At 32.7% G+C, this 18,555-nt stretch overlaps 4 protein-coding genes across 4 annotated transcripts; 3 read left to right on the plus strand and 1 right to left on the minus strand.

The window, feature by feature from the left end:
• Window positions 1-359: 359 nt before the first annotated feature.
• LOC124933938 (carbamoyl-phosphate synthase large chain, chloroplastic-like) lies at window positions 360-5,042 on the plus strand. The gene is made up of 4 exons (XM_047474384.1): window positions 360-496; window positions 577-1,915; window positions 2,133-2,825; window positions 3,273-5,042. Exons 2-4 carry the CDS (start codon window positions 611-613, stop codon window positions 4,830-4,832), a joined length of 3,558 nt encoding a protein of 1,185 aa, XP_047330340.1. The 5' UTR covers window positions 360-496; window positions 577-610; the 3' UTR covers window positions 4,833-5,042.
• Window positions 5,043-6,067: 1,025 nt separating this feature from the next.
• LOC124933939 (ATP synthase subunit d, mitochondrial-like) lies at window positions 6,068-8,621 on the plus strand. Its single transcript, XM_047474385.1, has 4 exons — window positions 6,068-6,317; window positions 7,879-7,960; window positions 8,040-8,104; window positions 8,184-8,621. Exons 1-4 carry the CDS (start codon window positions 6,147-6,149, stop codon window positions 8,370-8,372), a joined length of 507 nt encoding a protein of 168 aa, XP_047330341.1. The 5' UTR covers window positions 6,068-6,146; the 3' UTR covers window positions 8,373-8,621.
• A 1,133-nt stretch (window positions 8,622-9,754) lies between these two features.
• On the plus strand, window positions 9,755-12,239 carry LOC124933771 (vicilin-like seed storage protein At2g28490). Its single transcript, XM_047474211.1, has 5 exons — window positions 9,755-10,070; window positions 10,141-10,328; window positions 10,420-10,500; window positions 11,304-11,750; window positions 11,835-12,239. Exons 1-5 carry the CDS (start codon window positions 9,755-9,757, stop codon window positions 12,237-12,239), a joined length of 1,437 nt encoding a protein of 478 aa, XP_047330167.1.
• A 1,130-nt stretch (window positions 12,240-13,369) lies between these two features.
• Window positions 13,370-17,317, minus strand: LOC124936806 (elongation factor 1-alpha). Its single transcript, XM_047477331.1, has 3 exons — window positions 17,232-17,317; window positions 15,641-16,103; window positions 13,370-14,457 (listed from the first exon to the last, which is right to left on the minus strand). Exons 2-3 carry the CDS (start codon window positions 16,100-16,102, stop codon window positions 13,570-13,572), a joined length of 1,350 nt encoding a protein of 449 aa, XP_047333287.1. The 5' UTR covers window position 16,103; window positions 17,232-17,317; the 3' UTR covers window positions 13,370-13,569.
• Window positions 17,318-18,555: the final 1,238 nt, after the last annotated feature.

Below are 18,555 nucleotides of genomic sequence, written 5' to 3' on the forward strand. Positions count from 1 at the left end.
TAAATTAAATAATTTTATGCATAAAAATAAATAAAATGTTCCTATTTTTTTTTTAAATATACCAACATCAAACTAGACTACTTATTGTGTTTCTGATAGTTTGAGATTGAAATTATGTATTTATGTACAAGATTGAATTTATTATATATACCATTTTAAATCTGATTTTGCGTTTTAAAAATTATATTTAATATACCGTTCTTCCTCTTATTAAAAAGTTAAAAGTTTATTTATTTTTGAAATATGAAGAAAAAGAAATGGCCATTAGCGAACAATTATTTGAAAATAGACCATACAGAAAAAGAAAAGAAAATTTGAATGCGTTATGAGTATAATAATATTATTATTATTGAAATTGAATTGAATTGACAAATATATATGAAGAGAGTGACTCAAGTCGGCTAGGGTTAACTTTATATCATCTTTCTGTACTCCATTACTGCTGTTCCTCCTGTTCTAAGCAAAGATTCTTCCTTGATCATACATCTTTCAAAAGGTAACATCTCCGATTCTGTTCCATTTCTTCATTTTTAGCGGATTTCTATGTATTTTTTCTGAAATCTCTATAATGTTTAGGTTATAACTGGAATTGGAATTGATCTGATAAAGTATGGGTTACTGTATGAACCGTATTGATAATGTTTACTCAAGTTTCATTCATTCATCATCTAGACTCGTTCCTCTGCCAAAACTCAACTCTTTACGTTTAGTTCCATTCACTAAGAATGTAATCTCTAGGAAGAGATTTCCATCATTAACTTTTCAATCAGGTCCGCTTCGTGTTATCAGAAGCGAGAAAATTGATTCAAGAAACGAGAATGATTCAACTAAGCAGCCACGGATTGGTAAAAGGACAGATATTAAGAAGATAATGATTCTAGGTGCAGGTCCTATTGTTATAGGTCAAGCTTGTGAGTTTGATTATTCAGGAACTCAAGCTTGTAAAGCTTTAAGAGAAGAAGGTTATGAAGTTATTCTTATTAATTCGAATCCAGCAACGATTATGACTGATCCAGAAACTGCTGATAGGACTTACATTGCTCCCATGACACCTGAACTTGTCGAGCAGGTTCTCGAGAAGGAGAGGCCTGATGCTATACTGCCGACTATGGGTGGACAGACTGCGTTAAACTTGGCGGTGGCGTTGGCTGAGAGGGGTTCGCTTGAGAAATATGGGATTGAGTTGATTGGAGCGAAACTTGATGCTATTAAGAAAGCGGAAGATAGAGATTTGTTTAAACAAGCGATGAAGAATATTGGAATTAAGACACCTCCTTCGGGGATTGGAACTACACTTGAAGAGTGTTTTGAAGTTGCTAATTCGATTGGGGAATTTCCTCTTATTATAAGACCGGCGTTTACTTTGGGAGGAGCGGGAGGTGGGATTGCTTATAATAGGGAGGAATTCGAAGCGATTTGTAAGTCAGGTTTGGCTGCGAGCTTGACGTCGCAGGTTTTAGTTGAGAAGTCTTTACTTGGATGGAAGGAGTATGAGCTTGAGGTTATGCGTGATTTGGCTGATAACGTTGTGATTATTTGTTCTATTGAGAATATTGATCCGATGGGAGTTCACACTGGAGACTCGATTACAGTTGCCCCTGCACAAACCTTGACTGATAGAGAGTATCAACGGCTGAGGGATTACTCTATTGCTATTATAAGGGAGATTGGAGTTGAATGTGGCGGATCGAATGTTCAGTTTGCTATTAATCCTGTAGATGGAGAGGTTATGATAATTGAAATGAATCCTAGAGTTTCGAGGTCTTCAGCTTTAGCATCGAAGGCTACTGGTTTCCCGATAGCAAAGATTGCTGCTAAGTTGTCGGTTGGTTATACACTCGATCAGATTCCTAATGATATAACGAAGAAAACCCCGGCCAGTTTCGAACCTTCCATCGACTATGTGGTCACAAAGGTACGTCTTTTCTCCTTCTTTATATTCGTTTGAAATAATCTGTTTATATGTTAATATCATGGAAATTTTAGTACATCGACAAAAAAAACATGTTACAGTCAAAACCTAGAGGGCCCGATACAAGCCATAAAAACACAACCAAACAAACAAAACCAAACCAAGCATTTTGCATTTGATTGTATTTGTCATTATCTGAAACGTATTCATAATAATGCAGATACCACGTTTCGCGTTTGAGAAGTTCCCAGGTTCAGAGCCTATACTGACAACTCAGATGAAATCGGTTGGTGAAGCGATGGCAGTTGGTAGAACTTTTCAGGAGTCATTTCAGAAGGCAGTTAGATCACTTGAATGTGGATACTCTGGTTGGGGATGTGCAGATATTAAAGAACTTGGTTGGGATTGGGAGCAGTTGAAATACAGTCTTAGGGTTCCTAATCCTGATCGAATTCATTCTATATATGCTGCAATGAAGAGAGGAATGAATGTTGATGGCATTCATGATCTGACTTATATTGACAAATGGTTTCTCACTCAGTTTAAAGAACTGATCGACGTAGAACAGTTTCTGTTATCTCGTGGTCTGCCTGATTTGACTAAGGAAGATTTAGTTGAAGTGAAGAAGAGAGGTTTTAGCGACAGACAAATAGCTTTTGCGACGAAATCCACGGAGAAAGAAGTTCGATTGAGGCGTTCTTCTTTGGGTGTTATTCCTGCTTATAAAAGAGTGGATACTTGTGCTGCAGAGTTCGAAGCAAATACACCTTATATGTATTCTTCTTACGATTTTGAATGTGAAGCGGCTCCTACTCAGAAAAAGAAAGTCTTGATTTTAGGCGGAGGGCCAAATCGAATCGGCCAGGGAATCGAGTTCGATTATTGTTGCTGTCACACATCATTCGCTCTTCAGGTACATTTTTGTAATTGAATTTTAGGCTGGATCACATCCGAGATTTTTGGGTGCTTAAATGACTATTTTATCCTTGTATTAATATAATTTTATTCATTTTTAAGGGTTAAAGTTGTCTTTTGTGCCCTTTTAATTCACTTACAGAATAAAAACAGATTTTTTAACTTGATTCGAGGTGAATCTAAATAATCAAGTGATTTTAGATAAACACTTAATTAATTAGATTAAGGTTGTGTTTGAGCGATGAATATTTTAAGTGTCGAATTAGTGAAAGCAAGTGTTTGAATATTTAAGTTGAATTGACGAAAAAGTACTTAAGAGTTTATTTTATACTTATAGTAACTCAATTTGATTATTTCATAGGGTTATCCTTATTTGATCTTTATATTATCTATAACCAAGTCATTCATAAATTGAATTTGTTCCATTTTATTTTTAAATTTACAGGAAGCAGGTTATGAGACAATCATGATGAACTCAAATCCTGAAACTGTATCAACCGATTACGACACAAGTGATAGGCTGTATTTCGAACCTTTGACAATCGAGGATGTCTGTAACATCATCGACTTAGAGAGACCGGCTGGTATCATTGTCCAGTTCGGAGGCCAAACCCCTCTTAAACTATCACTTCCTATCCAAAAATATCTTGATGAACACAAACCCTTGTGTTCGAGCGGAGAAGGTTACGTCCGCATTTGGGGCACATCTCCCGATTCCATAGATGCAGCCGAAGACCGAGAAAGGTTTAATGCAATATTAAACGAACTCGAAATTCTACAACCTAAAGGAGGAATCGCAAAGAGCGAAGAAGATGCTTTAGCCATTGCAAAAGATATAGGCTACCCTGTTGTGGTTCGGCCTTCTTATGTCTTGGGTGGTCGAGCGATGGAGATCGTTTATAGCGACGAAAAACTCGCTACCTATTTAAAAAACGCTGTCGCGGTTGACCCTGATTCCCCTGTCTTGATCGACAAGTATTTATCCGACGCGATCGAGATCGATATTGACGCGCTTGCGGATTCGTATGGTAATGTGGTAATTGGAGGAATTATGGAACATATCGAGCAGGCTGGAGTCCACTCAGGCGACTCAGCCTGTTCGATCCCGACCAAAACCATTGCTCCTGAGCGTTTGGACACGATTAGGGTTTGGACCGAGAAGTTAGCCAAGAGGCTAAAAGTTTGTGGGTTGATGAATTGTCAATATGCGATTACAAACCGCGGGGAGGGCGAAGTCTACTTGTTAGAGGCTAACCCCCGCGCGTCTCGTACGGTCCCGTTTGTTTCGAAGGCGATAGGTCATCCGTTGGCGAAATACGCGTCGCTGGTCATGTCGGGTAAGTCTCTTCAAGATATAAACTTCACGAAGGAGGTTATTCCGAGGCATGTTTCGGTTAAGGAAGTCGTTCTCCCGTTCGAGAAATTCCAAGGTTGTGACGTGCTTCTCGGGCCGGAGATGCGTAGCACAGGGGAAGTCATGGGAATAGCGTATGAATTCTCCACCGCTTTCGCGATGGCCCATTTAGCAACGGGTCAGAAGTTACCAGTTTCGGGCTCGGTTTTCCTTAGCTTGAACGATATAACAAAGCAACATTTGGGTACGATAGCGAGGGCATTTTTGGCACTCGGGTTCAATATTATTTCAACGTCGGGGACTGCAAGCGTTTTGGAGAAGGAGGGGCTACCGGTTGAGAGGGTTTTGAAGATGCACGAGGGAAGGCCTCATGCGGGTGATATGGTGGCGAATGGTGGGATTCAGTTGATGGTGATTACGAGTTCGGGGGATGCGGTTGATCAGATTGATGGGGTTAAGCTTAGGAGGATGGCTTTGTCTTATAAGGTTCCCATTATTACAACTGTTGCCGGAGCGTTGACTATTGCGGAGGCGATTGGGAGTTTGAAAAATAGGGAAATCGAGATGGTTGCGCTTCAGGATTTCTTTCCGTCTAAGAAGGAAGTCGAGGCGACGAAGAAGCTACAATCTATAACTTCTTCGTCTATATAAAAACATTGCAGTTGGATAGTAAATTATTTGTTTTTGAAGTTTGAGTGTTGTTTTTGTTAAAGTTGAGGGGGATATATTCTTGTCCCTAAAGGAATAATAGATAGTAGTGTGGTTTTATTGATAAAAATTGACTCTCAAGTGAGATTTTTATCTTCAAGATTTTGTATGGTAGTTATCTTTATCACTAAGATTTTTGGTTTCTTTATTTTATTGGATTGAAATTGTTTTTGTTTAGATTTTATAACTAACTCAATCTTAGCTTTCATTCTCAATAAAAATGTTTAAAGTTGAGGTTTTATATTGGATTATATAATAAATTCAGGTTAAAAATAATAATAATATTAATAAATAAACAAATAATTTGCACTTACCATTAATGGCTAACAAACTTATATTGCCCTTTATTTTTCATCTACTAGTTAGTTAATCACATTTTGGTTTTTGTTCTTCAATTTGATTAACTTTTCAAAATGAGTCAAATTATTCATAGAAGTAACCATTTTTGGATACATATTAAACTTAAATTTGTTTCGAACTTTGAATAATTTTTAATTTTTTGGGTTATTATTACTTATGTTTTCACTTCTTTTTTCTGATTTTAATAAATGATTCAGAAATCAGGATACTCTCACAAGTGATAAGAGTCAACTTAAAAAAACAAAAATATTACGAAATTCGATTTCAAATTGAAGCGTTTTAAATGAAAGTGGAATCATGGATCATGGTTATGGGGTGACATTTTAGTTCCTCTTACTTAAAAATATATGTCTCAACACAATTTAACTATCTTGTTGAGTTAGTTATTAACATTTTAATGTAATGTCTCATTTTTTTAATTAATTTATTTGATTTTTTCTAGTGTTTAAGTTCATATTACGTCGTTGCCCTATGTCGAATTTTGCGATTTTTACTAGGCATCACGTTTTTTTATGTGACAGAGTTGTTTTCTTCTGCCTTTTCATTCTTAGATATTAAGTCGGTTTATTCCGAAATTGTGTTTCTTGTTTTAAGTCTATTTTTTTAGAATTTGAGTTTCTTACATTGAAATCATTGAACTCTTGAAGACATATAAAACAACAAACAAATAAGTTGGGAATCCAATAGTAGCATTATATGAAGTTGGATAAAATATATATATATGAACTTTAGGGTCAAAAATTGAAATACATAAAATTTAAAGGACATAAATAAGAGTTGAAATATTTGAGAAGTTATTATATCAAAGGAGTTTCGATAACATACTGATGCGTGTCTGTGTGTGTGTTCTAGAGAGAGAGTATCGGAAGTGAAACCCTAGAAAGGCGATCGAAGAAGATGAGCGGAACGGCGAAGAAGGTGACAGATGTCACATTCAAGGCTGGAAAGAACATTGATTGGGAAGGTATGGCTAAGCTTATTGTCTCCGACGAAGCTCGTAAGGAGTTTTCCAATCTCCGCCGCGCCTTCGATGAAGTCAATAACGATCTACAGACTAAGTTTAGTCAGGTAATCATCATTTACATCGTTAATCTATCCATTTTCGTGATTTTTTGACGGAATCTAGGTCGTATGTTTCAGATTTATGTTTTCATTTCATCGATTTTTCTCATCCTTGCGCGATCTCAGTTTAATCGTTAGAGATTCCTGTTTTTTTTTCTTTATGTTAGATCTTCTGGCTGATAAATTGTAAGATTCAACCATTGTTCATTCAATTCGATAGAACATCAGGAAATCTTTTTGCTGTTGCGATTTGAATGTAGCTGTATAATGATTAGAGCTCTTCCTGTATAATCTATATCTTGTTTAATTGGACACTGAAAATATTTAGCAGTTGATGGATTTACAGTGAATTTCAGATACTTTGTTATAACTTACTTGCTTAATATTACACTGTTTCTTCACACAATGATTAATTGGACACTGAAAATGTTTAGCATTTGATAGATTTACAGTGAATTTATAACTTACTAAATCTTACCCTGTTTCTTTGCACAATGATTAGAGCTCTTCTTGTATGAACTATATCTTGTTTAATTAGACACTGAAATTATTTAGCATTTGATGGATTTACAATGAATTTAAGATACTTTGTTATAACTTACTTGCTAAATCTTACCCTGTTTCTTTACACAATGATTATTAGCTCTTCTAGTATAGACTATATCTTGTTTAATTGGACAATGGACACTGAAAATATTTAGCAATTGATGGATTTACAGTGAATTTAAGATACTTTGTTAATAACTTGCTAAATCTTACCCTGTTTCTTCACACAATGATTAGAGCTCTTATTGTATGAACTATATCTTGTTTAATTGGACATTGAAAATATTTAGCAGTTGATGGATTTACAGTGAATTTAAGATGATACTTTGTTAATAACTTACTTGCTAGTTGCTAAATTTTACCCTGTTTCTTCACATAATGATTAGAGTTCTTCTTGTATAAACTACATCTTGATTAATTGGACACTGACAATGTTTAGCAATTGATGGATTTACAGTGAATTTAAGATACTTTGTTATAACTTACTTGCTGAATCTTACCCTGTTTCTTCACAATGATTAGAGCTCTTCTTGTATAAACTATATCTTGATTAACTGGACACTGCAATTATTTAGCATTTGATGGATTTACAGTGAATTTAAGATACTTTGTTATAACTTACTTGCCCGGTTTCTTCACACAATGGTTAGAGCTCTTCTTGTATACACTATATCTTGTATAATTGAACATTGAAAATATTTAGCAATTGATAAATTTACAGTGGATTTGAGATACTTTGTTAAGAACTTACTTGCTAAATCTTACATTGTTTCTTCACACAATGATTAGAGTTCTTCTTGTATAAACTATATCTTGTTTAATTGGACACTGAAATTATGGATTTACAGTGAATTTAAGATACTTTGTTAATAACCTACTTGCTAAATCTTACCCTGTTTCTTTACACAATGATTGGAGCTCTTCTTATATGAACTATATCTTGTTTAATTGGACACTGAAAATATTTAGCAATTGATGGATTTAAGATACTTTGCTATAACTTACTTGCAAAATTATGCAGGAACCTGAACCTGTAGATTGGGAGTACTACAGGAAAGGAATTGGATCTCGATTGGTAGATATGTATAAAGAAGCTTATGATAGTAAGATAAACATATGTTCAATTCTTCTTCATTTTCATATTAATGGAACAAAACCCTAAATTCATGTGTTTGGCTGAAGGCATTGAAATCCCAAAGTATGTTGACAATGTCACTCCTCAATACAAACCCAAGTTTGATGCCCTGGTGAGCAAAACTATCAATCTTCATAAAAATACTAAAAAATTCTCTGTTTACAAAGACACGTTTGAATGCATGTTTTCAGTTGGTGGAACTGAAAGAAGCAGAGCAGGCATCACTTAAGGAATCGGAGAGGCTGGAAAAAGAAATTATTGAGGTTCAAGAGATGAAGAAAAAGATTAGTACGATGACAGCTGATGAATACTTTGAGAAGCATCCCGAGGTGAAGAAGAAGTTTGATGATGAAATCCGAAACGATTACTGGGGATTCTAAGTGGTGAGAATCGTAATTCCCCTCTTGTTTGTTGGGTTCTATAATAAGATTCAACTACATTGTTCATGTTTTTGCTCGTTTTTCTAGTCGATTTGCTTGCTTGGATTGAGTAATGTATCGACTTCATTGTTTTGGAATTATAATAATCGGCTTACTTTGGCTATTTAAGTATTGGAATGAATTCATATTCTATCTCAAGTTGAATTAAATTGGTTGAATTTATTCTATATAGTCTATGTCTTGCTTTAACTGTTCATTTTTTTTTTGAATTCGTCACTCTGAAGCTATGATCTTGATTTCCACTTTAATTTTAAAGTGTTTTTTTTTATATTAGTAGACAATGTGTTTTTTTCTCTCTAAGTCATGATTTTGTCATTTGAAAAATAAATTAAATTTTATTTATTTATTCTGAAAGAGACCAAACATTTTGACTTAATGTTTGTAGAATGTCTGTGGTAATAGTGTTTCTTTTCAGTTATTTGTTTCATAATGAAACATGTTTTCTTAACCTTTCTTTTTTTTTAATTTAGTTTTTTTTGTCATGCACATAATTTTTAGATTTTTTTCCACTTGAGAAATAGATTATATTATATTTATTTTATCAAAATAGTTTTCATAAGGAAAGACCAAAGATTTTAAGTTATCATGAATTCATATGAGTTTAGTTTAGAAATTTTTTTTTATTTATATTTATATATATAATTAATTTAAAAATTAATCTTAAACAATTGACACTAATCGAAGCTATAATTATATAAATTCATTTAATTTATAAATATAAATAAATTTATTTTATTTTTTTAGTAAAGTTGGAATAGTTTATAATTGTAAGTATAAAATTGTAAAGTTAATTAGTTTATTGAAAATTTTAAAATGATAAGATTTTACTAATTAAATGAAATTTTAATACTATGATAAGACTTTTTATGGTTGTTATTTTATAATTATGTTTCTTTTACTTTAGTTTATTTCATAATGAATATCTTTTTCTTTAACTTGTTTTTAATTTTTATGATGCAAATATTTTTTCAAAGAGATCAATTATCACACGGGTCTTAAATAAAATACTAATATTTTAGAAAAAAATGATTTTTTATTAAATAAAAAAAGGAAATAAGATAATACATTTTCTGAAACAGGGTATGACTAGATTATAAAATCTAAATTGATGTAAACGGTGTCGATTCCACCATCCGCCACCCATAAACTGTCTGCATGACTGCCACCCGTCTCTCTCTTCTTCTTTCACCGCCAACCATCTTCCATAAATCACCATCTCTTCCAATTCCCATTTCTCCATTCTCAATCACCATCATCTCGATCTGTTATACAAACAAAAAATGGGTTTCAAAATGGGAAAGCTAATCTTAATACTAGCAATAATGGCAGTTTCTTCAGCAATATCCATGGTGGATTCCCACGACAGAGAAGAACCCTGGAGAAAAGCAAGAGAAGAACAAGAAGAAGAAGGAGGAGGGAAATGGAGAGAAAGAGGAGATGAAACATTCCTTCTAAAAGAAACCAAACCAGTGATTCAAACAGAGGCAGGAGAAATGAGAATAACAAAATGGCACCGCGGTTGGGGAAGTCTAATGACAGATTCTAAACCCATGCAAATTGGATTCATAACAATGAAACCCAAATCATTACTCATTCCTCTCTATCTTGATTCTACTTTGATCCTCTTCATCCGACAAGGTACTAACTTTAATTAATTAATTGATTGTTTTTAAGAAATTTGTTTCATTTTTGTTGTTGATTGATTTAGGAGAAGCAAGAATTGGGTTGATCTATAAAGATGATTTTGTTGAGAGAAATGTTAAAGGAGGTGATGTTTATAGAATTCCGGCTGGATCTACTTTCTATATTGAGAATTCCGGCGAGGGTCAAAAACTTCAGATTATTTCTAGTATTGAAAGATCTGATCAAACTATCTTTGGTTTGGGTACTTTTCAGGTGTTAATAAATTTCAAATTTTATTTTATTTGATTAATTTTAGTATATTTATTTATTTATTTATAAGGAATTCTGTCTATGGTTGTTACAGTCTTACTTTATTGGGGGAGGATTGAATCCAACTTCTGTTCTTGCTGGCTTTGATCGGGCTACACTAGCTACTGCTTTCAATGTGAGATGTTTAATTTATTTTCATTTTAAGAAGGAAGAGGCCCATCTATATAGGGCTGGATTGATGGGCTTTAAGCCCACAAGAAAAGGATTTTATAATTTTTAATTCAGGGGAGTGAAGCAGAGGCCCATCTACATAGAGCTTGATGGGCTAACGGCCACCTAAAATAATTCAATATAATGGCAGTCATTTTAAGAATTTATTTTTTAATTCAATATAATGGCAGGTGTGGGCCCATCTACATAGGGCTTAAGGCCACCTAAAACAGTAATTTTTGGGCCCATCTACATAGAGCTTGATGTGGGCCGTCCCAAAACAAGATTTTTATTTTATTTTTAATTTAGAGGAGTAAGGCAGAGGATCACATACATATAGGTATTGATGGGCATAAGCCCACCCAAAATAAGATTTTATTTTATTTTTTAATTCAGGGGAGTGAGGCAGAGGACCATCTATATAGATTGATGGGCTTAAGCCCATCCAAAACAATATTTTTATTTAATCCAGGGGAGTGAGACAGAGGCCCATCTACATAGGGCTTGATAGGCTTAATCCCACCTACAACAATAATTTTTTTATTTTAAATATAGGAGAGTGAGTCTAATTTTTTGTTTTTTTTAATCTATCTTAAATATTTATTATAATTTTTATACACATTTTTTTTAAACCAACATATTTCTCATTTTTAATCTAATTTATACTTATTTAATTTATTTTTTATAATTTTTCAATTTTCTTTGAGCACACCATATATAATTCTAATTTTTAATCTAATGAGTTATTGAATATAATTTTTAATCTAGGTTTCAATATCGGAGCTAGATGAAATCATGACTAGACAAACAAAGGGTCCAATTGTGTACATTACCGATGACATACACCACGATCATGAACACAAACATGACAAAGAACTACAACCTGAGTTGTCTTGGTCTCGATTCCTTAAACTCGAAAACAAAGACCGTTTAAAAGCAATGACTAGGTTTATGAACTCGGTTGGCGGCGGTGATAACAATGAAGAAGAAGGTTCCAAGGAACCGAGATGGTTCGAGAAGCTATCAAGAACCATGTTTGGTATTGAAAACGACAAATCCATGACAGGAAAAACACAAGCCCCCGACTCATACAATTTGTACACTAGAAAGCCCGATTTCAAGAACGATTATGGATGGAGCCTTGCCCTCGACGCCCATGATTATCATCCCCTTACTCATTCCGACATCGGTGTTTTCCTAGTCAACTTAACCGCCGTAATTTTTATGTCATTATTTTATAGTTATATTTTATGGTTATGCTTTATGTTTAGTTTATAATTGGGCCATGCATGCATGCAGGGTTCAATGATGGCGCCACATATAAATCCGATGGCAACTGAATGTGGAATCGTTTTAAGTGGAAGTGGGGCGGTTGAGATAGTGTATCCAAATGGGACTCAAGCAATGAAGGCAAATGTTGGAGAAGGAGATGTTTTTTGTGTGCCTCGATATTTCCCGTTTTGTCAAATCGCGTCAACGACTGGACCGTTTGAGTTCTTTGGTTTCACGACATCGGCCCATAAGAATAGGCCTCAATTTCTTGTAGGAGCTGGGTCTATCTTACGGACCATGAGTGGGCCTCAGCTCGCGGCAGGATTTGGTTTGACGGAGGAAAGATTCCGCGAGATTTCTGAGGCCCAACTTCAATCCACCATCTTTCCTTCCGCGGCTGCGGCACCTGCTGATAAGGTTAATAAGATGTAATATGAGTTTTGTGGGAACTAGGTTTAATTTTTGTTTATGTGTTGAACTCTTTATGTAATATGAAACTATCCTCTTGTTGGTTTGGTTTCTTGTATGTGTATATTTTTAATGAGTTTGTTGTTAATGAACTCTTCTATCAATAAAAGACCTAAATGTAGTGTTTTTAAACTATGTTTCATATAGACAAGGACTTTTGTTATTTGATGATTTTGAGTTTACAATATAAGAGTTTACATTAAAATTTTATTTAGTAAGAATAATATTAGTCATTTGTAAAATTGAAAAGTTTAGACCCGGAAAAGAGAGATGTTTGTCATTTGATTGAAACTATAATTTATTTATTTTTAAATTATTTTATTAATTTATAAATATAAATTCACATTTTGATTTTGATTTTCTAAAAAGATTTTATTTATGTATTCCTCTTCCAAACTTTAGTGAATCACCAAAAAAATCTTCTTTTTATTGAATTTTTAAAAGGTTTTGTTTTCTTTTCTAAATTAACATTTAACATTTTTTATTTGTATAAAGCTTCATTTTTTTTAAAATAAAATTATTAGAATTAATCAATATATGGTACTAATGACTAATCCAATCCAATCTCCAATTAGAAATATATATATATTTATGAAATCATTAAATGATAATCGATAATATTAAAGATTTCTTCTTATTAAATATTTTTTTTAAAAATAAATAAATAAATTGAACTCAAGAGTCATGATGTACGGTTTAGGGTTTCTTATTGGAAGACGGATGAATACCCGATTCGAACTGAACTTTGGGGACAATCAAATCATAAAGTTGCCTATTTACCCGAATTCAAACAAAAAACTTCCTTATTTACCCGACCCGACTGGGAGACAGATATCCGAATCGAACCATAAAGTTCCGTATTTACCCGACCGATTGGGAGACGGATATCAGAATCGAACCAAAAAGTTGCTTATCTACCACCCTACTCGATTAGAAGACAGAATAATACCCGACTCAATTCGAACCAGCAACATTTCCAATCGGACATCCAGTTGCCATTCATAGACTTAGAACATCTAATAATAATAATAATAATAATATATCATTGAAATAATTATAAGTAAAACATCTTCCAAGGAAATACCATCTTATTACAAACAAAGGAAATAACACCAACAAACAAACAAACTTATTATTGTAATAGCAAACTCCGCCACCGCCTGTCAAGCACCCAAAAACTCAACAAAAACATTGAACCACAACATCCCATGCCAACACCAACAGAGTGTTCGAACCACGCTTTATTATTATCATCATTACCATTATTATTACCATTCTCAAACCACCGACCGTTTCATTTCGCACCCTTCTTAACCGCAGCTTTAGTCACCTTAGCCCCAGACGGATCCTTCTTCTCAACACTCTTAATAACACCAACCGCCACCGTCTGACGCATATCCCTAACCGCAAACCGACCCAATGGAGGATACTCCGAAAACGTCTCCACCACCATAGGCTTTGTCGGAATCATCTTAACAATACCCGCATCCCCATTCTTCAAAAACTTCGGTTCCTTCTCAATCTCCTTCCCGGACCGTCTATCAATCTTCGTCTGCAGCTCAGCAAACTTAACCGCAATATGAGAAGTATGACAATCCAAAACAGGGGCATACCCGTTTCCAATCTGACCGGGATGGTTCATAATAATAACTTGAGAAGTAAAGCTAGCAGCTTCCTTAGCCGGATCATCCTTAGAGTTAGAAGCCACGAACCCACGTTTCAGATCCTTAACAGCAACGTTCTTAACATTGAAACCTACGTTGTCACCAGGAAGGGCTTCGGGGAGAGCTTCGTGGTGCATCTCGACTGACTTCACTTCGGTTGTTAGACCTGTGGGTCCGAAGGTTACGAGCATACCGGGCTTGATGATACCGGTTTCGACACGACCGACTGGCACGGTTCCGATTCCACCTATCTTGTAGACGTCTTGAAGTGGGAGACGGAGTGGCTTGTCTGTTGGTCTCTTGGGCTCGTGGACCATGTCGAGAGCTTCGAGGAGGGTTGGACCTTTGTACCAGTCGAGATTTGTGGACCTTTCAATCATGTTGTCTCCTTCGAAACCTGAGATGGGGACGAATGGAACTTTGTCTGGGTTGTATCCAACTTTCTTAAGGTATGAAGATACTTCCTTAACAATTTCGTCGAATCTTGATTTTGAGTATTTTGGAGTCGTAGCATCCATCTTACAAATATACGGGTATTAGATTACACAGCTTATCACTTAATATATGAAAATTTGAAATAGACAAAATATATACAAATGATTACAAAGAAACAGTTAAGACAGTTGCATCATAACATAATAATCCAAACAAAGACTGACATATTAATTAGTTAATTTAAGTATATCTCCTATTAAAAACACAAGTTATTAAATTTATTAAAATGTAAAGATTTAAAACATTATTTTATCTAAATCAAAGATATTAAAAAAAATAAAATTAAGTAATTACAAAAAATAAAATCTCCCAAATCACTAGCTGGGGTTTGATTTCATTTTTCAAAAACTCAATCAAATAGTTTTATTTATTTTTACATCATAATCCTCAAAATGATGAGAATTACTTAAAATCATTTAATTCTTAAGTTAAGATAAAATATCTAGCTTAATTCCTTAAGTTATAAATTACTTAATTCATTAATAATATAAGACTCAATAGTAGAACTCAAAATATACTTTTATCCACAAGGTCAAAATTTGAATCTTAATTTTCATAAAAATAAAATTAAGGAGTAACATGATCTTTTAAGTAAATACCTTTAATCATTCAAAATTAGTTAAATTATATCATGAAAATGATCTTTAAGTAAAAAGAGACTAATTTGACATTTAAAATTCATTATTTCAACTGTTAACTTTGCTTAATTTTAGTTTTATCCAAAAATCTAAAAGATAAATAATATGGAACGGAAATAATATGAAAGTAAAAATCTAAAAATTCTCTATTCTATTAAATTTTCAATCTAATAAAAATATGGCACATGTGTTAATTTTCTTTGTCATGTTATTTTATCGCCTATTATCTCTCCATCTAAAATGAAGTGTTTATTTTATTGGTATTTAATATCGACTTTTTATTTTAGAAAATTAGAATGGCTACTCTCAAAGTCATGTATTTCCCTCCCATTTCAACTTAGTGGAAAATGTCTCTTACTTGAGTTATTCTAATGGGGATGTGAAATTTACTTTCACATTTTATCAAATCATACTTAAAATTCAAATATTTTCACTTGAATTTTTCAAAACATTTATCTTTCAACCCACTTAAGCTAATTCTACCCTTAAAATTGAGTATTAGTTGTTCCTCACTTAAGTTAGATAAAAAAAACTCAAGTTTGCATAAAAAAATAGCTAAGAAGCTAACCTTATTGCAACAGCAGATCATTTGCCTAACACCAAGAGTAAAAGCAAGCAAAGCATGTTCACGCGTCTGACCATCCTTAGAAATCCCAGCCTCAAAACCACCAGTAGTAGAATCAATGATAAGAACAGCACAATCTGCCTGTGAAGTTCCAGTAATCATATTCTTGATGAAATCACGATGACCAGGTGCATCAATTACAGTACAGTAGTACTTATTAGTCTCGAACTTCCATAACGCAATATCAATTGTAATTCCACGTTCACGTTCTGCCTTTAGTTTATCGAGCACCCACGCATACTTGAACGATCTCTTGTTCATCTCAGCAGCTTCCTTCTCGAATCTCTCAATCACTCGCTTGTCGATACCTCCAAGCTTGTAAATCAAGTGACCAGTTGTAGTCGATTTACCAGAATCGACATGACCAATGACCACAATGTTTATGTGAACCTTCTCCTTACCCATACTGAACTTAAAAAAACAGTTTAAGAAACTGTTTAGTAACAGATTAGTTAGTTTTGTTAAATTCAGTTAGCAGTTTGAATTTAACACATAGATTCATAGATCAATTGCAAGTATAAAACTACAGATCCATTTACTGATCTACAGAACGAGCGAACAATTGAGACTGCAAAATCATAGAACAGATCGATCAACAGATATCCACTACAGAATGATCTTAATTCTAAATCATTAAGACTATAACAGGACAATGAAGATGAATCCATTCAAATTAAGCAAATATCAAGCAAGCAATCAACAGATCAGATATCCACGACGGAATGATCTTAATTCTAAACCATTAAGACGATAACAGGCCGATGAAGATGAATCTATTCAAATTAAACAAATATCAAGCAAGCAATCAACAGATGTGATATCCACAACAGAATTATCTTCATTAAGAAGATAACAGGTCTATGAAGATGAATCCATTCTAATTAAACAAATATCAAGCAAGTAATCAACAGATTAGATATCCACTACGGAATGATCTTAATTCAAATTCTAACTCATTAAGACGATAACAGGACGATGAAGATGAATACATTCTAATTAAACAAATATCAAGCAATCAACAGATCAGATAATATCCACGACGAAATGATCTTAATTCTAAAACATTATTACGATAACAGGCCGATGAAGATGAATCCATTCAAATTAAGCAAATATCAAGCAATCATCAGATCAGATATCCACAACCGAATTATCTTAATTCTAAATCATTAAGACAATTACAGGCCGATGACGATGAATCTATTCAAATTAAACAAATATCAAGCAAGCAACCAACAGATGAGATATCCACAACAGAATTATCTTCATTAAGACGATAACAGGCCGATGAAGATGAATCCATTCAAATTAAACAAATATGAATCAATCAACAGATGAGATATCCACAACCGAATTATCTTAATTCTTAATCATTAAGACGATAACATAACGATGAAGACGAATCCATTCCAATTGAACAAAACTGATTCTTTAACATCTGATTATGAGTTGTTGAATCAATAACTGAACTTAACTTAACAATTTGATAATCGAATCAAAAGATAAATCGTAAGACGAATAGATTAGCGCATACCTTGTGATTTCGCTGAAATTTTAGCTACAAGACAGTGGAGAAAGCCAGTAAGAAGAAATGTGGATTTTAGTGAAAGCAGCTTGACGATATTTATATTATTGAGTCGGTTAAGGCTTTTTGTTTGGGGAGCAAGGAAATTTAATGACTAAAATACCCTCGTCTTTTTTTTTTTCAAATTGGACTTTTCTCAAAATGTTTTCATAGGGCGGAAACATCTGAAGGTCAGTGGTGACTTGGGTTCCACTCTTAGTACTTTTTGTTTTCTTAAATAATATTATTTTTATTTTTTTATAAAAAGTTGATAATTTTTTATTCTGTAATTATTTTAAGAAAAAAATTAGAACCTAACTTTTTTTATTATTAATTCTCATTTAAAATAGTTTCTTACCAAACAAAATTAAATTATTCTTACTTTTTTTTTATCAATTTTAAAAATTAATTAACTAAATATACTAACTACAAAATTGAGAACACCAAAATTGAAATGAATGTCATATACTAATAGTCTATTTCTAATGTTCACATCCAAAAATAAAAAAATATATATAATTGTTGCTTGTAATGTGACAAAGTTGATAGTTAAGGTTATATGAAAATAATTGGACACAATTACTAATCACTCTTAAAAATAAAAATAATTTTGTTTTAACTGATGATTAAAATATATGGAACTTTTTTCAAGGTAAAAAAATAATAATTTTTTCGATAAATCAAAATTTTGTTGATCAATTTTATTTAACAAATATTATTGATTTTGATTTATTTATTTTTATAAAAAACACAATTTCAATTTTATAATTATTTTCTTCTAAATAAAATATTGAAATATTTATCAATTATATTATATATATTATATATATATAAAGAGTTTGAATAAGAAACAAATATTTCAATAAAATTATCATATTTTTGAATGTTTGAAAATAAATTTAAAATATTTGTTTCTTATATAATGTTTGAGAATAAATTTGAAATATTTGTTTCCTATTCAAACACTTTATATATATTTGAATAAGAAACAAATATTTCAAATACATACAAAGAGTTTGAATAAGAAACAAATATTTTAAATTTATTCTCAAACATTCAAAAGTATGATTACTCCTTAAATTACAAGAATGGTGCAAAAATTAAAATTTATCGGGTAAAATCTTCAATTTGAGGCTTAGAAGACAAATGAAATTCCGGATCTCTTTCTTTAAATCTCACAAGTTATGACGGTTTATTGTTAAAATTGTAAAAAATAAAATTTTATTTTTAACGGTTTAAAATTTCGTTAACTTATTATTTACATAATATTTATTTAAAAATAAAATATCAATAT

This window comes from Impatiens glandulifera, chromosome 4 (assembly GCF_907164915.1).
Source record: "Impatiens glandulifera chromosome 4, dImpGla2.1, whole genome shotgun sequence".
Taxonomy (NCBI): domain Eukaryota; kingdom Viridiplantae; phylum Streptophyta; class Magnoliopsida; order Ericales; family Balsaminaceae; genus Impatiens; species Impatiens glandulifera.